We start from the raw sequence: 25,744 nt of genomic DNA, 5'->3' as shown, positions 1-25,744 counted from the left end.
AGGCTAACTCTGTACTCTACCCAATAATTCAGCTCTAGCATATGGGCTTTGAAACCTTCATCAAATCTTTCATGCTTGTACTGACCTAGAGATGCTTGTTCTTTTTTCTTTTGGTCCTCCTCTTTGTTGTCTAGTCCTTGCTGCAATGACGTAGGAGAAGAGAACTGTTTCCTAACCAGATGTGGAATCAGTTCACTCCGGAGAGATGTGATGGTCCTGGGGAAGGAGATGCACACATCAAGTCCACAAATGCTAAAACTTACATGTCTTAATTTTCTTTGCATAACATTATCAGATATTTTGCACATTTTTCATGACAAAGAATCAAACCAGACATCTGGCATTAAGACAATGTCCACTAGTCACGTGTTTCTTTAATGCATTAAAATATAAAGGAAGATCCAATATAAGGAAAAAGCTTCACCTTCAGAACTAATTCCCCTATATTTTAACAGAGATGCCTAGAACTTAATATGGCATCACCCTCTAATTCATGCTTGTGTGCAGATGGAATGCAGAGCGTACCAACATTGTAATGACAACAACTAAATCCACTTTACGTGGTTTAAAAAATGGCATCAATTGACAGGAAAAGAGAGAATAAAGTGCCTTTAGAGGAGAAAACAAAGCAGCTCCTTTTCTTTGTGATAAAAACATGGAAATGCTCAAGGATGTATCAAGTATCAGACCCTTAAATAAAAATATTTATGACACGGACATTAATGATGTCCTCCTGCTCATACGAAACATCAATAATATTTTTAAAGACTCAGTCCTTTAACCAAGAGAAATCAGCATATTTTAACAAGTTTAGGTCCCAAGAGTTCACACTCTTTGGGTGCCCCGATCCAAAATACATCAGTGAACAGAAAGCTTCCAAAGGCTTCAGCTGGCAACACACCCACCTTCCCTGCGTACAGATTGCAACTTTTATTATATTCATTCTGAGACCCCAGTACTAGGAAGCAGAGAAATCACATGAGGGGTTTGTGATAAAGCAGAGAATTGAACCCAAGCCACCTATGCCTTAAACAAGGACCCTGATTCACTAGATTATCTTTCCTCTTGCATTGATTTATACATCACAATGAATCAAGAAAAACCTCTCCCCAGTAGACAAATATCAATGTAGAAAGCCTACTGTACAATGGGATTATAACCCTGGTAACTCCATTTTAACTATTAGAAGATAATTTTATTTTTCAATAAAGTATTTGGAAAAAACACCCAAATCAATAGTTTTTACAGTTGGAGTGCATGAAACGCAGTCTTAAAAGAGCTTTATTGTTGTTGTTTCATTATTTTAACAATATGCATTTAGTTACTGAATTGGGGATTATTTAAAGTAGTGCTTGGGAAAATCATGCGGAAAATGAACTCAAACTTGGCATGTATAAGAGGAAGTGCTAAACTTCAGAGGAAGGATTGGGAGAACTACACAGAGAGCTTGGCTAGAGGAATTCAACAAATGATAACCCACAAAGAAAGAGAAATTATTTAAAATGGAAGACAGCGAAACTAGGAACTAACTATAGGTTAAATTAAAAAAGGAAAGTACTAGAAATAGAATCCTGAAAGTGATTTTGGTTGGCAAAATCTCTAGCAAAGGGAGATCTTAAACAGTTCAAACTAAGAAACGTGCAGCTCATAACCCATCCAGGCCCCTGCTCAGGTCAGTGATAGTGAAGCAGATCTAAGGACCAAAACAGTCTCTCCTGTTTCTAACTCTGATGGGAAGATTCAGATGTGATTGTCAGTTCAGCCCTACGAACAAACATAGTGTTTTTCTTTTTCTTGGCAAACTTCTCCTTCAGTCCTCAGCTGCAGGTTGTGTCACATCCTCCGTCCTGCGGTGGGATGATCTAACCCATCCCAGATCCGAAATTCTGCTTTTATTTTTTATTACAGACAAGGAAAAGCTCTAGTCTTCAGTCTCTCCTCCTTCTTGAAAACAAGATTACAATCACCTTCAGATAGCTGTATTTCAGGAACTAATGAAGCACAACACTTCATTCTTTAATCACCAAATTTCTCCCTGCTAACCACTTACAGGCGTGCTCTGCCACGGCCGCCCTGGCCCCGCGCTCCGACACACGTGTGGCTGTGCAGATGGGCAGTTTACTAGCTTACAATGTTTGCCTGCAGCTGTGCCATTCAGCAATGATTTCCTGCTTGGGTTTTATACTTCATCCAAAACCGACAATCCTGTGTTTCCCTCAGAGGCTGGCCATGGCATTTATAAGATATATTACCTATAAAATATCCAAGTATTTGGCAGTCTTAAATAGTCTGATGCAGAAGACAACACAACACGGTAGGAAATGAAAGCAGTGGAAAGGGGGAAAGACAAAGTTTTGCCTGGTTTTTGATGGTTTATTCTTTCTTGGCCAAACTCCTGAAGCTTTCCTGTGATTCTCTGAAGCGCTAGCCACATTCCTTCAGCAAAGGTGGAGTAAATCTCCGGGTCATCCATAAGATGTGGCTCAGAAACACACCCTTCTACTGCAAAAGGCAAAACAGGAAGGTTTGCATTTGCTTGCAGAATTTATATGCAACATTAAAGGAATATGCCTTTGGAAAGTATTAAAAAAAATATGCAGTAAGGCCCTCAGTGACAAAAATTTGGGAATTTTTTGCGACAGATCTTGCAAATGTGGATATATGAAGTGATAGCGTGAGAATATTATCTGCCTGTCAACAGTGGGGGAAACCAAACATCTGGCTGGGACTAGGAAAGGAATTTAAATCAAAGGAGGGATAGGACTGAGGACCCTTCATCAAGAGAGGAAGGAAAAAAAAAAGGAGGAATTTGGAAGAACCAACTAGCCTGTAACCTAGATTCAGAAGAAAACAAACCAAAAAAGGTTTCCAGTATAATGTGTTGAAAATTATTACAATAAAATCCTGAACTACACGTGCCTGTATTAAGAAGAAATAAGTGTAAGACTATATACACTGAAGAAAACAGTCTTTTTTACCCTTTTCAGGTTTTAAAACTTGGCACCACCCTAGTTTCTAGGCTTGTTATTTTCTTTAGCACCAAGAAGTAAGAATGAAATACCTGTAATCAACATAAAGAGAAATCTACTATGAGCAGGAGAAAGAAAGTGGGAAGGTGGGCGGAAGGAGAGGAGGGCTCACAAAATTTTGGCAGAAATTCAGTTCTAAGCCAAGTCAGAGTAACCACGCTCTGACACCTCGCAGGAAAATGTGGATGGTACAGAAGATAAAAAGGAACCTGCTTTTGAGAAACACTTGCCAAAATAAACATGCTTTCATAAATTCCAGCTCAAGTGACGAGCCCTTTTCATGATCTTTCATTCCCCAAAATTTGATTTTTGAAATGATATCAGTCTGTTTTCACCTCAACACAAAGTAGTAGGTTTTCAATTAAACAGCCAAAGATTGAGGGTGCCGCTAAATTGCTGCTTGTATAGGAATGGGGAACTAACCCCTGGAGCACCTTATGTGGCTTTAGTCCCATGAGAACAACAGGAGATGGCAGCAATTTTGAAAGGGGTCGATTCTGATCACATTTTAAGCGTACAAAAATTAGAATGATATCTGGGATGGAATCCTCCATTCACACAACAGGTCACAACAAAGGGAGATGTTGGCAATAGACAGTGCACACGCAGGGGAAATGAAGACAACAGAGCAGTTGAAATTCGTGGTGCACGTGCAAGAAACAACTGGGAATTCAAGAGAAGATAAAAGAAAAAAAAAAAAGAGAAAAAAAAGAAACACCCTGAAAAATATATTAAATGTGTCTATTATCTCAGAGCACACATCAGTCATTTGCAGTCAGCTCTCCAGACTGTAGACTCAGACCTAGGCTTTATAAACCTGGGATATTCAAAGTTAATTTTATTTAAAACCTAAAACGTTAAGATACAAAAATGGATACTTCACCAAACAACTGTAACTTTACCAAGTACTATCACCACCAGAGACAAATCAGTACCACGGCTTTAGAATTCCTCTATCCCCAGACCCTGTGCACTACGACGTCTTCCCAGTGTTCCTGGGATTTTTGCATAACAGCAGGGGCAAGAGAAGGTTTGTGCTAAATTAAAAATTTTCACTTGTGAAGAACATTAGGTCAAAATACCTTAGATCTTTAAGTTTCATATTTAAACACAGCTATGCAGAAGTTTTCAGTTTTAACCACAAATGAAATTAAAACAGTCTGTGATATGGCAGAATTAAGTTTGTATCTATGTATGTTATATTATGTTGTATTATATTACATTACATACATTACAGCCCACAGAGGGCCAACTTTTACTTGTTGCTGAAATGCAACTGCCTCTGGGATGAAGGGAAGCTTATTGAAACTTTAGTAAGAAATGACGAACAATGGAGCCAAGTGAAACACGAGAAGAGTTTTGGGGAAAAAACAAATTTTGACCACCTAAACTTAAAAAAAAATATATATATTTCACAATTACGCTTCAATAAGCTGTGATTCCTGCTCTTAGACATATGTATTGCTGGAGACTCTGTCCTTCATGTAACACAGAAAATAACGGTTCTGACCAATACTGTTAAAGAGAAAATGTCATTACATATTTTAAAATAATAGAAGAGTCTATTTAAGTCTAAGTTTAGGTGACCTTGCAAAAGTCTAGGTACCAGGAGGTGCTGTTTGGCTCGACCCACAGCAGGAACGGGAGCATCCACAGCTTTTATTTCCTGCAGCCAGTTCTCACCAGCTTCAGAGACCCCAAACACAACTGTCAGTTCCATTTACCGGCTGTCATTCATTTTCATTTTCCATGTTTAATGTTAAACACCATAAAACAGTATTAATGAGTATTAGCATTTTAATATCCTCCCTGTTTTATTAATCTGTGATGAAGCATGAAATCTACCGTTGCTGTCAGCACCCACCTGTGAAATCTGCTGTTACTCTCCGCGGGCTCGTTGCAGGGGGTCTCCCTTGCTATCATTATTAGCACAATCAGCTACATCTACAGGTGCAGATACTATTTGTAATTCCCCACTACAAATAAGCAGATTATTAGCCCTTTTAAATCTATTTTGGCTTTTTTTTTTTCTTTTTTTTTTAACAGGCTAATATTAGCTCTTGTACGACTATGCAGGCATACAGCATGTTGGGTTCTGATCTTAGCTCCATGGCCTTCAACAGAGATTCTTCAGATCACATCAAAAGGAGAATGTGAGGCTGTATTTCAGACTGGTGCTCATAATTAATGTTAGAAATGTATACATAAATACAACTAAACAAATCCTAAGGCACTTACAGTTTTGGCCAAAAAGGAGTTGCATGTTTATGCAGAACAATAAAGATGTAAGAAAAAGGGAGGGAGAAAGAAAAAAAAAAAAAGGGTGTGTTGGAAGAAAGAGAAAAGTTAATTCTGAACCCTGTAGGTACATAGTTCATGGTTCTCATCGCTTAAAGGATAAAGCCAAATAACATTTAAAAATTCCATGTAAGCTGGGAGCTCTCTTGTTGAATCTCAACGTTATTTTCTCCTGATCCTTTGATGGAGATTAAAAATTTCCATGTGAATACAAAGAAAGAAACAACAGTTACTCTGAGATTTTTTCCCCAAGCATTTAATGCTCCAAACTAGAGCAGCCAGCCACCATTCCCATCTCCTCCCCCCTCCTTAAAGAAAAAAAAAGTCAACTCACTTTGAAGAAAAGACAAAACAGGGTCAGGGCAAGGGGGATTAGGGAAATGATATTTATATCATGGACCAAATTAAAATGTCAATGCAAGAGGCAGGCAAACAGCCCTTGCCACATATATACACCAGGCATGTTTCCTCAAGGAAACAGGAAAGAGATTTGAAAAGAGTTAATGCAGTCCTGAGTTAATACCACCTGCCTCAGACTCAACACCACTTAAAAGACAGTGTTTGGGTCCATTTCCCACAATGCGGTTTTAACAAGCACAATGGAAAAAGCAATTACAGGCCTTTTCCCCTTCTTCTCACCGATTCACTGCTAAAAATACTGGAATTTCTGAGACATGCTAAGAATGTGGAGAAAGCAGACAAGGACTACGTACAAAAGGAAAAAGTATCAAATGATAAATTTATAGGGTGTGCCACATCCCTGCAGAAGGCTAATTCTGCCCTTATATCTTGCAATAATCTTTTTGCCTTTGATTGGTGTCCCCAAGACTAATTATAATAAAGGAAAACTCTAAAGTAACCAGGCAAGCCAATAAACTACCAGGCAATTACTTGTGCCTATTTCAGTAACGTGCAACACCAATCATAGCATCAAACAGATGTTATTTTCTGCTACATTCTATTTGTCCTGTTCTACTTTCAGAATTTCTATAACAAAAAGAGTAAATATATTTCTCATCCCCCCCCCCCCCCCGTTTCATATTAACTACTTATTTGTCAGTGTCTCTTATTATTTTTGGAGCTAAAAGCCTACGGAAAAGGCAAGGAAACTTTGAGAAATGTTCTACTAAAAGGTAATTCCACATGACTGCATTTGTGCTTCATTTGTCTTTCCATACTATTTTGTAACCAAAACCTTCAAGTCCGACAGCAACCTACTCCCAACGTCCATAAGAGCATGCGTGACAATATTTCCAAAACCATCGCACAGCAAGACGGTGTAACTGCACAGCTCTGCTTTGCAGGCTCAAGTTTATGGACGGCTTCCCAAAACTGCAGAATCACCACCGAAATCCCCGCATTGTGGATGATGGAGGGAAAGCAGAAGACGACACACAAGTGATGGTCATAGACACCATAAAGCAGAGAGGATACAGATCAAAGTATGGAAGGGATGGTATGGATGCAAACCACATAAAAAGCTCTTCTCAAGTTCCACCAAATCTGGATGCACTTAAAGGAGCAGAGATCTAACTTCCACTTCTGCCAAAACACCCTTTGGGAAACAAGGCAGCTTTCTGAAAAACTGACCACAGAAATTAAAACTCCTCAATTACATACTCCAATCCTTTCAAAGCGTGTGCACACTCAGCTCGGGTCACCTAAGTAACCTTAACTCTGCCCACTCGCCAAACAGCCAGGAACGCCCCACAGCTCCCGACTAATACAGCTTTTGCATGGGAATGCCAGCAAGTTTAGACATTTTTAGAACTTCTCTCTGACCAAAAGTCTCTGAGACTGTCAGAGGCCACCCAGGGTGTTTGGCAGGTTGTGTATGCCGCTGAGGAATGGATCTCATTCATTCCCAGACAGCATCCCATTCTTCTAAAACAAGCGCACCTGCACCAAATGCGATTCCTTGCCAGAACTCATCTTTCCCCATTCTCTCCCACCTCCGCCTTTGCAGCCATCTGTGTCTGAGTTACCAGCTTTCTCCCAAATACCTTTGAAATTAGGCTCCTTTTCTGAAAAGTGCACTGAACAGAGGCATTCTGATAATACGCCTAAACAAACACATGCATATGATGCATTTGATAAAGTTGACGTGTATCCATAAAACTGATGAAGTATGTAAACTTAGAGTGCATAAGTATATATTTAGATAGAGTCAAATGCTTCAGACTCGTCTGTACAAAACATGTAAGTGTCAAAAAATGTAGACAAGGCTGTAGCTTCACATGGGTAAGCTCTTTCACCCCACTCCACTGAGGCTGCATTAAAGGCATAGACGTCCACATCGCTTTGCTCAGTTTCTCCATGCAGATACTGTGTTTGGTGGTCTGCAATCAAATGGACCCACTCTCGGTTTGACCTAACAACATGCCTATTCTTTCAGCAGTCTGGAAGATAAACTGGAAGCTCTGGTCTGTAATTCAGTCCTGCTTCCACCTATCTAAGTCCCATTCCTACACCCTTCTCCCCAGCAATCATTCTACCTTATTGATTGCTAATCCTTGCTTCACCCCTCCCGGGAGGACAATTCTCTTTACTGTGGCATTTGCAACATGATCTTCTGTCCTGTGATAAGACTTGACTTTTTTTTTTGGTCATTTTATCCTTTCCTGAAGAACTTTAAGATAAAGCTTTTTGGACAATGAATCCCACCTCCTCTTCTTCACAAGCCTACTTTTACTCATAATGTTTTTTCCAGGTGGTATTCATCCAGAAAAGTTTGGTATAAAATGCTGTGTATGCTATAGTTCATCTCTGCGTCTTTGATTTAGGAAAACACCACTTGTCCTCCCAAGTCAGGTCTTTGACTTCTTCAAAACTGGTAACTTAACTAGACAGCACTCAGCGCTTCCCATAGACTGTCCCGTGGCTGTATAAAATGTTATACTCCCTTTTTTTATTTTTTTCACTTTATTTTAACTAAAGAAAGTTGTAGTTGCTCCACTTTGATTCAAGACTGTGTTGCAAGATCAGCCTTTATCTCATACTCTAGCTACTTATCACATTCAAAATGGAACTTAGAATACTGTTATTGATTGATCGATGATTCAGTGACTTAATGAAGATATCTCTTTGCTACTCTATTCAGGCATGTGTGCCCTATCATCATTAGTAACGTTCATTCTCCCTTCTATATGCAGGAAGTTAAAAGTCTCCCGTCATAAGTCAATGCAATAATAAAGTCAGGAACAGTGTTATAGATATCTTTAATGTTGCTCATGGTTCATTTGACTGGCTAAAGCACAATGAAATTTGACATTGAACTAACACCTAGAATACAAAAACAATGAGAAGTGGAGTAGTAGGGAAACAATCACTATTTTCTCTCCTTTCCAAAAATTCAACTCATGAGTAAAAGGGGACTCAACGTTTCAGAAGGATCAGTCAGTGACTGAGGTGGTGTGGCAGAAAAGAGATTTAGAAGCAAACTGAAGAGGGGAAGAAAGGAAAACATTATGTTAAAAATTCTTGGAAGTTGTAGAATCAGATCGTCTCAATAGAAAATAAAGGAGAATTACGTTTCCCACTGCAAGAGAAACATACCATAATACCACATATAAGGACTGTATCATCACAGGGAGATGTCCAGCAAGGTAAGATAACAATTTCACCCCAAGTATTATCTTACTGTAGAAGATAATACTGTGTAGAAGAAAATGTACTGCACTGATGAAAGAATGCTTAGGGTGATGCTGTCCAAGTGGCAATGATTTAAGGAAAAACGAAAAGAAAAAAGTGCATATAGATGGATAAAAGAATCATCATTCCTCCTTGGTTCAAAATCCACATCTTGTATGAAGACAGAAGTCCATTTGACTGAAGGCTACCCAAGGAAACTGCAACTTGCATGAAGCAGTGGAAAAAATAGTTAACAATTTTTAATGTTTATTATCAGATCAGAGCAAGCCCAGCTGAGGCCACCAAGAGGGCCAGGAGCACATGACGCAGGAGGAGAAGCTGGGGGAGCTGGGTTTGTTCAGCCTGTAGAAGAGAAAGCTGCAGGGGGATCTGATTACAGTTTTCCACTAACACCAGTGAAGCGATATAGAAGACAGCCAGACTTTTCCAAGGGGTGCACAGTAAAAGGGCAAGAGGCAATGGACGCAAGCTGCAACAAGGGAAATTCCAGTTGGGACATAAAAACAACCAGCTTTTCAGTGAGTGGTACAGTCCTGGGACAAGGCCCAGTCTCCATCCTTGGAGATTTTCAAAACTCAACTGCAAAAAAACCCGAGGAACAGAAAAGTTAAACTTACTTGAGCGGGAGGTTGGACTAGAGACTGCTAGAGGTCCCTCCTCAACCTAAATTTTTATATGATTCTATAATATTTACTTTGACATTTGAACGACCTTTTTCATGTTCTCCCTACATTCACTTTTCATAGGGAATCCAAAGGGTCATTATCTGATGCTGGAAATCACACTTAGAGGACGAAATTAACAAATTTTAACATTTACTTTAGAAAAATTTGCATTAGGAGCAGCTTGCGTGCATAGAATACTGTGCTGTGACCAAGCATGCTTCGAGTATCTCAGGCACATGGCTGCTATATTGTGGTCTCACAGAAAGATCTGTAGTTATTCATTAAATTAATCAGCTCCAATTCAGCACATCCAAAGATATGTCTGCTCCCAGGTAGTCTGCTAACAGGAAAAGGAAGTGTATTTATTACAGAAGCAATTTGCTGAAAACCATAATTTGTTTAAATCTAGTTTGGGTCATTAGGTTTTTTCCCCCCTGAGGTTTCAGGAGTGAGCTTGATTGGTACTATGGAAAGATGATGAGGGTAACGATACTCCAGAGGAGGAGGACATCAACAAATTTTAAGTCGTGGCATTTCTAGCAGGGAGCAGAGAAAGCTCCAACAGCTGGATATGTTTGACGAGGAAAGGAAACGGGAAAGATAAATTGCCATTTCACATTCTAATAGATTAAATGCACTAAGGAGGAGTTTGGGTTTGGTTGTTTTGGTTTGTTTTTTTTCCCCCTTTTTCTTTTCCTTGTTTGGAAAGCTACAACCTATTTGCCCTGTCTTCACATAGTATACTTCCTGTAGGAGCTATTTGTTTATTTACCCATTTTAATCACAAGGAAAGTATTCATTATAAAATCTCTCTTTACAGCAAAGGAGAAACCTTCCAGCCACACGGCTGACACATGTTAACTCGCAGGTATTCACAGAGCAGGTTCTGTTTTAAGCCATCTTTCAGGCAGCCACACAAAGACCACCAAAGCTGGGTGTTCAGCTCTGCCAGACCTCCCCCAGCCAGCAGCCCTTGCCAGGAAACACAGGTGACAGCCTGAATGATAAAAAGGCATTTAGAGGGGAAAAAGAAAAAATGCACTGGTTTAGTCTGGGCAGCACCTTAATATAAACCTGCAGGGGCCTTTGTGTACAGCATAGCACATAGCCATCCAAGCAGCAGCTTCAGAGCCAGTCACTCGCACCTCCAGTTTTCAAAGATCTCTTACTGCCCCTGCCATTTATCGGGGAAGAGAGGGGAAGCTCCACTGCAGCTCTACGCATGGCCACAGATCTCAGAACACAGCACTGAGACAGCAAACCCTCCTCTCCCCTCCTAGTGCTGGCCCAGCAGAGGCTTTCTGGACACAGCAGAGGGGAGCCGCGAAGAGAAGCTTGCTCTGGGATTGCAGCTGAAGCAGTTTGGAAAGGCAGAGCGCTATGACCTCACACAATTTGCTCTTATTTATTTCAGCATTTCAAAAAAACAACCCCAAACCAAAAACCCCAGTGTTTAACTTTGCAAACAAATCATACTGACTTTGGCTATAAAGCTTACTGCAAATTTGCTCAGTTCAGAGAAGAGTTTCTCTACTGGCGAATTCTGGCAGGCAGCTCTCCAGCGCTGGAAGAACTGCAGAAGAGCTGATTTGTTTCCTTAGCTCCAGCAGCTCAGCTTCTCACGGGGTGCACCCCAAGAGGAGGGCTCCCCAGGGAAAATGGATTTCCCTGGTGGCCAGCAAGATGTTCGCACTCAGCATTCCCAGGACAAGCCACTGCGAATGCTTACTCAGAGCTTTCGAAGCAACCACAGCGCTGCTGTTTATCATTCTTGCCTTTCCAGTACCATACATAATTCCTTCTGGCCACAAAGAGAGCTGCCCACTTCCCAGGTGACTGTACAAGGGAGACAGTGGCTTTTTCTACAGCCAACAATTCAGAAGTACTAGATTCAGGACAAAATGTTGATTTGCAAAACACATTACTAAACGCAATAAAAATTTTACCTTGCTTTTAGGAGGAAGATAGGGGGAAAAAAGGGGGAAGGACTTCACAAAGTATGTGAAATGTTCTAATGTAGAGCATTCCTCCTTCTAAGAGTAAGACATGTGCTATCGACTTTGTTTTAGATATACAGACATAGTCTTTTGAAATGAAGTCCAAAGATCTCCTTACGTTAGAACATGCAATTGCCACTCTGGTGCATAACAGAGAAACCATAACATCTGCCTTCATAAAAACTGAGATGAGTAGCTTTCAGAGGTGGTGCAAGTGGGGTGCCTACAGATAAATTGCCCAGCATTTCCTATTGTAAGTTTCTGTCTTCATTTGTTTGTAAACTTTGCCAAAGTTTAACTGTTTTGGCTGAAATTACCCCTGCCAGGTGTTTGCCTCAAGCTGATTTTTTTTTTTTTGATAACTTCATCAAAAATGTCTCAGTTATTTCTAAGAACAAAATTATGGAAAAAAACCTTTGTTTTGTCCACGTTAAAAATATTTCAACTGCTCTGCTGAAAAGCTCTTGTACTTCCATGCTTGCAATTTGGCACAAAGTTGCCTTTTCGTCAGGGCGTTACATTTGTAAACATAAAAAGGGCCTATGCTACATCAAGCTAAGCCTGAAAAAACACTGTTTGCACACGCTTGGAAGAGACCTGGTTTACAGCTAAATTTTTTAAGTCCTTCTGTGTTGGGCATGCTCTATTCTCTTTCTTTCTGCAAGGTAACTGAACTTGTCATGCACTGCTCCGCAGAGGAACAGAGTACGCTCCAGGCCAAGGTTACAAAGGCTGAGCTGGATATTCTTCGAAGTTTAGAGCATCCCATCTCTTTCTGGTGGCTGCCTTAAAAGGTGATAAATCTATGTTGATAACAGCTACTCCATTAGCAAGAGTCACAGTAGCCTCACTGATTAATTCTAAAAGTGTCACAGATACCCACTTAAAAGAACATCAGGGTAACAGGTTGTGCACTCAAATTAAGAAAAGCTAGAACTATGTTGCTTATACAACCTTAATTAAGACCTCGCATGTAGACATCATGACACAGTCCTTAAAAACACACTCACCTACTTTTCCTCTCTCCTCAATCTCGATGTCTTCTTCACCCAATGTAAAGATGGACTATGCCCTGGGGATGAATCAAGGCTGTGTAATGAGGCAGAAGAATGCCTGCCTCATTTATTAGAACATGTGTGTTAATGTACAAGGCAGAAGGCTACAAGAGGAGAAAAGACCTGCTAATATTTAAGGCAAATGAATGATGCCTGAAGAACTGATTTTTAATTTTTTATTAAAATTCCCTTCTGTCAGTTTACAGATGCTGCTGAACGCAGAACATAAATCTAATTTCTGCAGGTTGTCACTGACTGTGTGTCACCCTGTGACAGCTGTCATCAATGGAAAAGATTCTTTCAACATTAAAAGCTTTCTGTATAACATTAAGGACTGAAAAATGGCATACTTAAAGATGCTTCAGACTTCAGCTCTTGTGTGCCTTAGTTTCCCCCTTTTAGAATGCAGAAAGACTGCTACTTCACTAATAGGGGTGCTGGAAAGATAGCTAATGAAGTGTGTGCAGAGCATTATAGTATCAGTGATGAACACCAAGAATCCAAAAGGAAAGTATTCACCTTATCTTCAGAACAGGGTTTAAACAGTGAGCAGCAAGTAAGGCTGGTGGCCTTCACCTGAACTACTGAAGTTACATATGATATTGAACAGTATCTCCTTCAGTGAGCAACTCAGGCAACAAATGAAGCAATGGTCACAGAGGAACACACCCCCAAAAAAGCACTGAGTCATGTAACTGGAGACTGTACCATAATATGTGGCACCTAGAGATGCAAAAGGTTGCACAGGAGCCTCAGTTGTGGCACTTCCTAACTGCCCAGTGCTCCACTTTGCAAAGTTAGTATTTTTACACGCAGCTTTTCATGTGCCCAAACTGTAACTAAGGCTTGATTAGTATATTCATTAATAAATTCTGCACTGATGAAATTTGACAGAAGTGATTTTTGGGAGGTAATAAGTAGGACCACATACTGCAGCCTTGATGTGGCTTTATCTTGTGAAAATGGCAGCCTCCATTTGTCTACAGGTTTCAGCTGTGAGCAGCGTGAAATCCTCAGACATATAACGAATGTTGTCATCTGTATCTGCAGAACTGACTGTGGGCACAACGCCATTCATGCACACATATATTAGAATGCATATAACATATGCTTTTAAGCACATACACAGGATATATAGAGACACACACATCTTCAACACCTAAATTTCCAAAGCAACTTTGAATTTTCCCCATTAAAACTTCACAGGGGAAGGGGTTGCTTTACTTCTCTCTCCCCCCTTGCCTTCCCCCAAATCAGGTATCTTATTTCACCAGACTAGAGCTTAAAAATATTCTGGGAAAAAACAGAACACAAACTCCCATGCATTTTCACTTTGATCACATTGCTGCTGCCAGCAGCTTTGTTGGGATCGTCAGCAAGCAAACTGTCAGCACACAGTAAAGAAATATCAGTGCGTGTCTGTGCAACATGCGGGGCTCACAAAGCACAGGCCTAGATCCTGCCCTCCGCCACAGATTAAGTTCACAGGGGAAAGGGAATAAGGACTCTCTTCTTCCATCTGCCCTGAATGCAGCGGCGAGGCAGGATTCCAACCTAGCACTCAGGAGAGTGCCAAAAAAGGGACTGGCTACTGTGCTGGCTGCCACCCCAGGGCCCCAGGGGTGTGAGGCCCGCCAGCTGTGGGGTGGAGCCGTGCCCCCAGCCAGCTACAGCCTCTGCTTCTGTCTGGCCTGCTGGCTCAGCTCGTGTAATGATCGTTTGAAGAAAAGCAATATTGTGCAGTTCATCACGCGGTGCAGGTGTTCACCTTCAACTATCCCTGCCCCGTGCTGGCAGAGCCGCTCCGGCAACACACGCGGCCTGCGCTCGCCCGTATTCCCCACGCTGCAAAGCGCGGCACCTACACCATCCTCAGGTTAGATTTATTCTGAAAATGGAAATGTTTAGGAAAGAAAAGCTCTCGCCTGAACACAGGGAGATCAGATTTTCACCTGACCTCCCTCCTGTGCAAAGATGTGATACAATTCAGCAGACTCGGTACATCTACCAAACCAAGACCAACCTCAGCAACTCTAACTTCATTGGTGCAGAAAGAAACCTGGGGAAGAATCAAAGGTGTCTGCAGAAAAAAACAAACCCAGGGACAGTTATAGTCAGCAGAAAATTGAGCCCAAACAAGCTGCTGCTTGCTCGCGTTCAGGTCACAGTCCCTGTTCAGTGGGGATAAATCCAGTTGGTAGCAGGGTACCGTCTGTGATCTCTTGCGAATCGAGTGGGAACAGACCCAAAAGTCGTCAGTGCTGGGTATCCACTGCGGATGCAGGGATGCTCCGAGTGCTCCTATTGGCAGCCCCGGGCAGCAGCTGCCAGTGCACTGGAGCTGGTTAAGGGGCACTCGGATCATCAACCTGCCCCGGTGATGCAGGAGCGTGGAGAGAAGGGAACAAATAAATTCCAGCTGCAGGGAATAACAAACTGTGAGGGGCAAGGATTTCTTCAGCTGTTTCCCAAGCCACTGTGGAACCACCAGCGTTTGACCTTGGTAGATTCGGACAGGGTAGGACTGTTGTACCCTTGACAACTCAATCTCACTAGCATCCAGTGCTGAACTAGTAGATGAGAGCTAGATGGAGATTTTACTGCCAAAATGCACTTTACCCTCCGAGGAGAGGAAATAGAAAGCACTTCCATTCCCCCAAAAATAAATTCCCCGGGTTTAAACAACATTAGGGGCATGATATTTTATTTTTGTCTGGACATACATACTTAGGAGGTTCTAATAAACAGACTATTTCCTCTGACTTTTGTTCAAAGGCACTAGCGATCTCTGCTTTTTAAAACTCAAGAATTTGTTTGGTTTGCTATAGTGCAATAAAACTTCGGGCAGGAGAATCTACTATTCAATCCTTTTAAAATAGTTCATAAAAAAGTATTCAAGGACTAAGAACTGAGTTACAGACTACCAAACTGTATTTTGACCTCTCCTAACATCCCCCATGGTAGAATCTCACTGCTGCCAAACAAATACTGATTCTTCTTCAAACAATCCCACCCAGAAGAGGAAACAAGTGCATAGAAAAATTAAAGGGACCTGTTTAGTACCACAAAGCAAGACAGTGGCCACGCTGATGATAAAACCTTGGTATCACAACTTCATTGTGGAGCTGAACAATAAATTCAGCCTGAAGCAAGATTTGTATACTTGAACAAAACAAAGGTTTAGCCATTTCACGTTCCGTTTTTTCTGTTTCCATATTAGTCGCTAGTGACTTTGGACTTTACATGCAATGCATATATTAATCCGATCAAAGTGGAGGAATGCCATTTACCCTTACAGGTACAGTTAGACACAAACTACATTCACTTGGGGAGAGCTTATTCTTGCCATATCTTTGCAGCTAAACTGGGACTACATTGGGCTTTTATCCCATTTGAAGCAACAGATCCCACATACATGACCACGTTAGTTTTCATGTAATTCTTTGACCTGGAAGTTATCATAATTTTCCTCTGCAGCAGGCTGAGCTACAGCCAGTTGTAGGATCTGAATTTTTTACTGCTGGGCAACATCTCTTCTGCTTTTGTATGTCAAAATAAAATTTGAAAAAAACGTAAATGCTTCACTGAGCTACAAACAATGAAAAAAGGTGTTCTGCCTGCCATCAAACCCACTGTTAAAATATTAACACAATGTAAATATTGTAATATTGAGGAAGTACACTGTGTCAGTACTTCCTGGCACCGTACAAGAGCTTCACTGTTCACTTCAGTCCCTGCTGTTAGTTTTAAACACGCACAACTTAAACAAGGCATCTGAGCTTCTCCAGTCCTGGTGCGGAATTGCAGAGAGGCAAAATCTTACTGTAGGTTCTCTCTAGACTAAAAAACAAAGTATTAAAAAGAATCCTTAAACCCAAACAATTATGTAGATGTCAGTACTTTTGAGGCAAAAATATTCCACAGGGTCTTTCAAAAGTCCTGGCATATTGCTGCCAAACATGGAAAGATCTTTGAGTATGCCCTGTCCCCCCCTTCCTCAGAGAAGAAAAACAAGCTGCAAATGCCCAGCAATGCCAGAAGCCTGAAAGCCCAAGTTATTCCTCATGGCAAGAGTCCCATTCCGCAGATTTGCCAGTTAAGCACATTACTTGCAATTGACTCTCTCTCTCAATTGATTGAATAAGCAGCACGTGTGTAATAAAGAGATGAAGCAGCTACCTGCCATTAGTAAGCCAGATGTTGCTATCAGGTCTTAAGAAATGCTGTCTAGCTGCTGTAATTATGTATTTGTCATGGAAGTGTCACAGAAAAGCAGCACAGCTTCAAAAAATAGAGAAGACAGAGAATGACCTCTCTACAGAAAACAAAAAAAGCAACTGGTCATACTTGCAAAAAGTTAGTAGACTTGTTCTAAGGGGTCTGGGGGCAACTGGAGGAGTTCAGAACAGGATTTCACTCTGCTGGTTTTGGTTAATACAAGGTAAAATCCCACCACTGACAAACCCAAAGATCTCACCATTGTCAATGGAAATAGCATAAAGCCTTGAAATCTGAAATTACCACTATTTATGCTTAGAGGCCTTGTTGTGTCACGCATTGTGGCATATTTGACAAAGACCATCCTTGTCACACAGACCTAATGATCTAAATTCAAAACAGCATGAAATACCAGGGAAGAAAAACTGAATGTGTGAAATGTCTAATATTCTGGAAATGTCTAATGCTAGCAAAACTAGATGGCTAGGATTTCAAGAAGTGAGTCCTACATATTCTATTATGACAAAAGAAAGGCACAAACACCACTTCATACTACCACAGGAAATACAAGAAGTCCAAACTGTCACCGACTTTCTAAAATACACTGAATAAATGGCTTATTCCAGATTTAAAGCATCTGCAGCTCCTGAAGCTTTCTCACCTTTCAGACATGTTCCCATGAACAAATGGGAACCACAATGACTTGTACAATGTCCTCTCGTGCCAGTCAAAGTATTGGATAAGCTTCATTCTTATGCATGGTAAGAAATTTCCACTTAATTTTCACTCAGTCACAGAACCTTATTCTGGAAGAGCTCCTTCAATCACGTATCCAGGTGCATCACCAGATTTGTATATGGTAAGACTAACACAAATCCCTGCCCCCCTTTTCACACATCAGTTTATCTGCTAAGAAAAAGCACTATGGACACAACACTTAGTCAACCCCTTTATCATTCATCTTACTTGAAAGGGGAGAAAAACTCTTGAGAAGTCAGTGAGCATTCAATACATGTAACGGGCACGAGAGCGCTACAAAAAGTCTAGGAACAGGACATCATTCCAAAACTGAGCTACTTACTGTGAGGGGGGTTGTTCATTTGTTTGTTTTTTAAAGATAAACAGGGGCTTTTTTTGTCTGTTTCATGAAATATTATAGCTAAGATCCTTCTCCACTTCCATAAATGGATGTTTTTCTTACTCTCAGTGGGTGGTCTCAGAGTTTTGACAGAGGAACATCACAAGCTAAAAACATAGGATGCTACAGAGATAGCCCACCTGCAGTGGTGGTGGACGTGAAGGGGGAGAGAAAAGGTGATTGCAAAGGCCAAACCAGACTGTGGTGGGGGAGATCAAAGGTAGAAATGTATTCACAGCCCTAACAATGGGGCAGCCCTAGTGAAATGAGCAACCGAAAAGCACAGATACATTAGGAAAACAAGGGACGCAGAAAAGAGGCAAAAATCTTAGCTTTCGCTTATGTTGTTATTAGATTTTTATTATTTTTTTATTTAAAAAGGTCTGAATAAGAAACTCAGACATAACACTTGGCATTTCTTCTAGTGTAGTTAAAGCATTTTGAAAACTAGTTTCTTTCACGTTTCTATTTTATGCTAGCCAATTTAATGAAACAAATCTTCCTTTAAAAACTCTGTTACAAACCATATCTCAATGCAAACACCTGCTACTCCCTTGTGTATTGCTTGGTTTCTTACCTGTTTTCTACAAGGAAGTCTACCACGTATTTCTTCAGACAGTAGAGATGGGCATCCATCAGCCCTGTTCTGATGTGCATTCTGGGGTGCCTGGAAAAGGGGAAAAAAAAAAAAAAAAAAAAAGAAAGTCATGAAGTTTTGTATGGCCATTTACAAGAGTTTGACTTTGCAATTAAGTTAGCAGATAGTGAAAAGTGTGCAAAGGCAGATCTGTTCCTTTCCACCTACTGCTGAATTAACAGAGGAGAACAGTGCAGGCTGCCATTATTGGACTATGTCTATAAAGTTACACCTGCTGGCCCTGGGCTGATTTGCTGCGAAAGAAAACACCTCCTCCAAGGAGTCATTACTCCTGCTACATCTTCTTATGTAAGTGGAAATTGCACATTACTGGGCAGGAAGCCAAAATAATGGGCCCAGAGTGCTAAAAGTTACAGTGGGTAATGTCAGGGTACAATAATTCAAAGCTTCTGGCTGAGTGCCTGCCTTAATATGCAAGGCTGTGCATGTTCTGCTAGCAAACACAACAACACTACTGTATTTTTTCCAATGCTTCCTGGAGGGGAATAGGGGAAGGAGATGGGGTCTGCTCACCTTTCCTACGCTACGCATTACAAATGACTGCCACGGCTCAATTACAAAGCGTTTGCCTATCCAGCCCAGTAAGATGGAAAAGAACAGTAAAACTCCCTCTCACCATCAGCCAAACAATGGCAAACAGGGAAGCCTTCACTTTCAGACCAGCGGCAGGTTAATATTTCAGAAACTCAAAAATATCCAGCAGCTTCAATATGTTAAGAACAAAGTTTTAAATCAGAAAGACTCATTGATTACTTCTCTTTATGCATTCTTTGCTATTAGTGGAAACTCTTTTTGGACCCCGTCTCAAAGCAGCTAGATATTTCATGCCAATATTGCTTTCCCTTCCACACACCTGTAGCCTCATTTAAGAGTGTTCTGGCTGTCTGAACACTCGCCACTAATTCTCAGGACAGAAAAGCCACAAGAGTATTCAGCTTGCAAATTAAAAAAGACAAAACAGACCAACAGCCAGGGACTACACTGGGCTGTTCAAGAGAACCGTAACTGCACTCAAGCCCAGAGGCTATTAAGGAGAGAAATTTCAATCCACACCTGAAATTGTCTCTGCTTTCATTTTTCCTCCTTTGATGACTGGCTTTCATAATGAAGTTTGAACGAACATATTTTATCAGTATATTCCATCCAAACTTTGTTTGCTTATTCCAGAACATGCTAAAGTCAGGTGTTTGTGGATCACAATCGCTTTTATTATTTAGTTAGCTCAGCAGAGGGATCACTCACAACTTGGGTGTGTGTATGTATATATGTAGTAAACCAATAGTAGCACACCAAATATTTAGTAACATCAAAGCTACCAAGAATATCAGGTGTTCTAGTAAGCCATTTCTCAGTGTATTTCTCAATTAATGCATTGTATTTAAGTCTTAAAAATTTATAATTTAGGTGGCTTTTCTCAAGCATGCCACTCGATTCAAGCTAAGCATATTATTAACTACAACGAAATTCTTGAAGTCCCACTTGCAAAAGGAAAGCTCCTATAATAGTAGTGCAACACTTTGCAACAAAGTATGCGGTACTAAAAAATGATATATGCACTTTTAGTAGATTACTTCATTAACAAAACATGAGCTCACCTAGCAATGCTCCAGTACTGATGTTATCAGTGGCCCAGATGTTGCTGTGGAAGTCAGCCCAAATAGCAATGTTCCTTATGCAAAGAGGATAGGGAATCCACTAATTTTAATGAGGTCTTGCATTTGGAAGTCAGCAGACTCCCTCCTGCTCTGCATCCTGAAGATGACTTCCACATTTTGTGTATTTATGAGAGGAAGAATTTTCATATCTTCTCTGAGAAAAAGGGCTCCCTTGTATTTATATAATGAATAGTTTATTGAAATGGGTGAAAGAGACAAATGGAAAGAAATGGACAGGGAGGAAAGCTGGGAAAACAAACAAAACAAACAAAACAATGGAACAAGGCAAGAAACGTGTAAAAAGAAAAAAATAGAAGCGGATGCAGCATGGGAAGGAGATGGAAAAACAGGAGGAAAAAACCCAATTCTTAACTTGAAGATGACAAACAAGACACAGTTTCTTTAGTGCCAGAATGCCACGTTCTTCTCTCCCTATTCAAGATCTATCACGACCCCCCTTAAACACAAGGCAAGGGAAAGCTGCAAGGGCTACACATCAAGCAGAAGAGTGTAAAATAGGAACTTCTCAATAAATGCTGGTTCTGTTGCCAGTGTCTGTGTGGCAACTGGATGTGTGAAAATCCAGTCTGCCCACCTGCAAACTGGAATAACACTATTTAGCTGCACTGCAGGACACTGAGGATTTGGGGGCTGAAGTTTGTATCTGCAGGCAAGTATGGTATCAAGTTTTTCGGTAGCTAAGCAACTTTATAACAAAGTTATACAAAATCAGTGCACGTGGACAGAGAGTAGCACAGTGCTATCCTAGCTGCAGCTCCATCACACACGCACACACACAAAAAAACCACCACAAAAACGAGCCAGACAACAAGATGTACTGAAACGCCACTCTGAGTCAGCTTTCAATGCAGAATATACTAACAATAACGGAACATCATGCTGGACAAGAGGGAGGTCCCACAATGAAAATCCTCTGAAATACAGACCACCTAAGTGATTTGCAACAGAATAGTCCCATAGATTAATATTATAATCACAGCTTCAAAGGTCAAACAGGCAAGTTTGGGCACATGCATAAACAAAGCGGTGATTTCTGTAAACCAGACTCGGGGAGAGAATAGCCACACTAAACCAGACTGATAAGAGCACTCTATCATAACAAGCCACTAAAGATGATGCTAATTTTCATGGACTAGTACTTAAACCAGTATATCTTCAGGTAAAAGCAAAGGAGCCAAATAATCTAACAGATAACAGCAAACTCCATCACCATTTCAAATGAGCATCTGGTTACTAATATCGAAAGCCACACTCCCTTCTCATGCCTCTGATCTCCCACTCCATCAGCTAATCTTTACAACACATGAAAAATGAGCCCATCGTCAAGAACAGCTGATACAGAGAGAATCGAATAACAAACAATGCATGTGCCGAGAGCCGACGCACCTAGAGTTATCGCTCTGAGGGAGATAATACAGAAGGCTTTTAATTATATCATCAAAGCAAGGGAGAAGGTACTAGGAGGGGCTGGCTGCAGATGGTTAAGTGTTAATGAATGCCGGGTTGGGTGGTTTATCAAAAGAAAAAGACTGGATATATATCTGAGAGGGTCACCGTTGAGATGAAAGTTGTAACAGCCATTGTTGGAGCTCTTTAATGAGTGAGGAATGTCAAATGTGAACCCTCTAAGAATCATACCAATTACTAAATGAACTTAAGTTCAATCTAGCAAATGTAATCAAGCACAAGTCATTAAAATACATGGTAAAACTCCCATTGGCGCTGCCACTATAGTGTCTATTATTGTCTGTGCTCCCGTGCAAGGGAGGGGGCTGCTCCCAGTTGTAAGCCCTGTGTGTTATGTTAAGTGATGGCAGATTTTAGCCCTAATGATGAGGCATGGAGGGCTCCCTGGCAGAAAGTCGACAATGAGGAGGCTCGGAGAGATCTGTGGAGACGTCAGGGAAAGATCAGCAATTAAAAGAGCTATTTCAAAGAACGCAATTTAATGTATAAAATTAGCTTTTATTAGCACATAATTCCACAAAATCCTGACTCGGGATGAGAGCACATAAAGGTCTGCAAGACTCCTTAAGAAAGGTCTGTGCCCATAATTCCTGACACGCCATTGTGAAATAATAAGCAGTACTAACAGGATTGATGCATGCTTCGTACATGGCATTGCTTTGAAAGTGGAGCCCGGAGCTTTTCTCTCCCTGATAACCTCTCTCAGGATTTCCTCCCTCAGGGAAATCAGCCGCTGATAGAGCAAACTTCCCTTGTTTAAAGGCAAAAAGATGGACAATTGTTTCAACTGTAAACTAATTAAGAGAGATTACCACCAAGAGCTGGAGGTTCAAACCAGCCTCGCACTCCCACTGACAGTGTGATAATGCCAGGCTGGGGTCAAAATCATAAATCTGGAGGGAGCACACAGAATGCTTAAAGCCAAAAAGCCTCTCTACTAAGCATGGGATATTGCCACATTAACCTCACCACCTCACAAATAAACTAGCTGAGAAAGAGAAATCCCATGGCCTCTTTCCCTTTAACTTCATACAGCTGTTGACGGAAAATATGAAGGTCTTTAAATAAGCTCAAGGACCTGAGGCTGTCCATACTCTAAGACTAATCCGAGCAATGACACAATAAAAATCCAATCATACCTGCTATTAAACTGGCTCCTGAACCAATATCTGAATTACATCCACCGTGGGCTTATGGGGTATTAGCTCATCTTCCTCCCCATCCCTCCAAAATAAGTAAATAAATAACAGCACACTAAGTACAAACTATGCATTACACACTCATTTCTTTTCTAATTAATTGCATGTAGCTCACACAGTCCATGTGGCCAAACAGTCTAGCACATTTTTCCTGTCCCCCACACTACATACTGTATTCTTGCGTGAAGACGCGTGCCATCCAGTTCAAACACACACTGCTGACCCCAGACTGGCTGCATGGAGGTGCTGCTCTCATGTTGATACAAAGCCAGTGTACAGATCAACACGAAGAGAACTCTCACAGCAAAAGCTGCCAGACCACCTTTAATGTCTCAAGCATTCCTACTTTTAAAGGAAAAAAAAAAAATCTCTAAATCACATTGCTCATTTACGGGACAGCTCTTGGCTGTAAACTCACTAATTATAAAAGACCACTGTTACGTTGGCTCTTCAAAAATCCCAGACACCTTATGACCTTAATTTTTTTTATTTTTTTATTTTACACAGAGATTTTGGCCAAAAAGATCCCAAAGCACTTAACCAAATGAATGTCCCCACTGTATCCCAGGCCTCCTTTGCCCACTAGTGAAATGCTGCCACCTCCGGGCTAAACCGCAGCAGCTGTGGTGGCGCAGGACAGGACCCCCCCGCCCTGCCCTGTGCCCCTCTTCCACAGGCTTCGGAGGAGGGGGAGCAGGGAGTAATTTGAGGATGCTGCTTCTCAGGTGGAACAACTGGTTCAATTCTGGCTAAGAGGAATACCTTGGTGATGCAAGCGTGCTGGTGTAGAGAGGAAAAGGGCACAGAAAAGCAATCACCCAGGATTTCAAGACCGTGTCCCTGAGCCCCAGGTGACCCTGGCCTCTGTTTCCCAGCACAGAGACACCCCCTCACTGTTCCCCTTCCTCCAGTTTTGTAACAACTCTTATTTACAAAGACCAGAGGGTAAGATGCACTTTGGTCCCTTGACGACCTGGCGAGGGAGGACACACCACATTCAGCTTAATATCAGCTGCCCAGAGGCAGCTCTGGTACCTCCCCACCGATCCATTCCCGCGACCGCTGCTTCTAAAGAGACACCGCATCAGGAATGGGAAGTCGTTTCCAAATGAAAATGTTTTATTGATCTCATGACCTAAGTTGCTTGAAAGCCTTCCGAATAATAAATATTTTTCATTTAAAAGCTTCACCGCATGCCATTTTTCTTAGTTGTGTTACATTATTAATATACCCATGAGACTATAATACAAACTATGAACCTACTTCTGAGAAAAACATGCTGAAAACTTTTTGGTTAAGAAACCAACTTTCATTGAAAGCCAAAGACTAAATAATTTGCTCTAGTATAAAGAGTATAGGTTAGCAGTTAGAACTCAGGATTAATATTTGTTCAAGGTCAGTAATGGTTTACAATAAGCCAGTGTGACCTCCCATAAAAACAGTTGTTATCTTGGCACCAACACCGTGCTTTAAGTTTAACATCTCTCTTGACTTTGATGCTGAAAAGCAAGGGTGCTGATGGCTGCACAGCCAACTTATCTCATGACCTTATATAAAATGTTTTTCTTCGCCCTGCTTCAGCTTCCCCCCGTGAAAATGAGAACAGTAATTCCTCAACCACCCCAAGTCCGAGGAGCACTCCCTGGGGGATGTGCAGCCATGTCGCTGGATGCACGTGCATCCCCCTAGGAGGACACTAGACACAGCTGCTGGGGGAAGCATTTCCCAAAACTTGGTTTTGAGGGTCTTTGCCGCCATAGTGAGTGCTGTAGGAAATAATGCAGGCACCGGGCTACCCACAGCCTTTCTGCCCCTTTCTCCCTTTCCCTGTCCTCCACTGAAAATACAGAGAAAATGCAAAGATTTTATACTAGACACTTTTATACTAGACTCAAATCTGCTAGAATACTTCAATTGCTATGTAGAAACTGGGAAAGCAAAAGAGAGACCAAAATGATAATAAGTCCAGAGTTCGGTGTGAAGAGAAGAGAATACACTGCAAAGGAGGGCGGGGACCGCCAGAGACATTATTAATAGGTTTTACCCTTGAGCTCTGGCAGCTACTTGTTCTATACACAGAGGAAAAGGATTAATCAAGCCTTGCACGTAAAGGTTCTTTCTATGGTGTGCCAAAATATTTAAAGCAGTATACACAAAGTGTAAGCCTTATTATTATACACATTCGATGTAATCATCTTATGCTACAGTTAAGGCCAGGATGACAATAAAGTAGATTATTGTGCACTATAACCAATTCAATTCCAACACAACGGGACATGGCTTAGTCACTTGGTTCAGATCTAGTATTTGAGCTTATTTTTCTTATGCTGGGCTAAACTGTGATTTAAGAGATTTAATCAAGCTTTGGGAAATGCTTTCTTTACTGAAGAAGAAGAAAGAACTAAAGGTCTGCACCTGGCAACACTAATCATTTCCAATTTTCAGCTCATTTTGTTTCCTGCTTCATGGAAATTCACCTTAGTAAATAATTGTTCCGTAAAATCACCAGGGCTGAAAGGATGACAACACATGAGAGGAACAAGTTTTAAGCAAACAACTGAAGTTGGAGGATTGCACAGAGGCTACTGAAGAACAGCAGCTCCTGCTGATCCCTCCTACACCAGTTCCCAAAGGGCTAAGCAGCAGACATATGATATATTTTCTTAAATCAAATAATTACAGTAAATGCATGG

General features: G+C 41.1%; 1 protein-coding gene across 1 annotated transcript in view; it reads right to left on the bottom strand.

Moving 5' to 3' along the window:
* The window catches only part of EIF2B3 (eukaryotic translation initiation factor 2B subunit gamma), a 103,011-nt gene that overhangs the window by 32,169 nt on the left and 45,098 nt on the right, over window positions 1–25,744 (bottom strand). Inside the window, exons 6-7 of the mRNA XM_063344728.1 lie at window positions 18,629–18,718; window positions 86–216 (exon numbers count right to left, since the gene is read on the bottom strand). Of these exons, the coding sequence (XP_063200798.1) occupies window positions 86–216; window positions 18,629–18,718 (221 nt within the window). The remainder of the gene's footprint in view (window positions 1–85; window positions 217–18,628; window positions 18,719–25,744) is intronic.

Source organism: Chroicocephalus ridibundus, chromosome 8, assembly GCF_963924245.1.
Source record: "Chroicocephalus ridibundus chromosome 8, bChrRid1.1, whole genome shotgun sequence".
In the NCBI taxonomy this organism is placed as follows: domain Eukaryota; kingdom Metazoa; phylum Chordata; class Aves; order Charadriiformes; family Laridae; genus Chroicocephalus; species Chroicocephalus ridibundus.
Note: the sequence above shows the minus strand (reverse complement) of the source record. Positions and strands in the feature narration are given on the sequence as shown.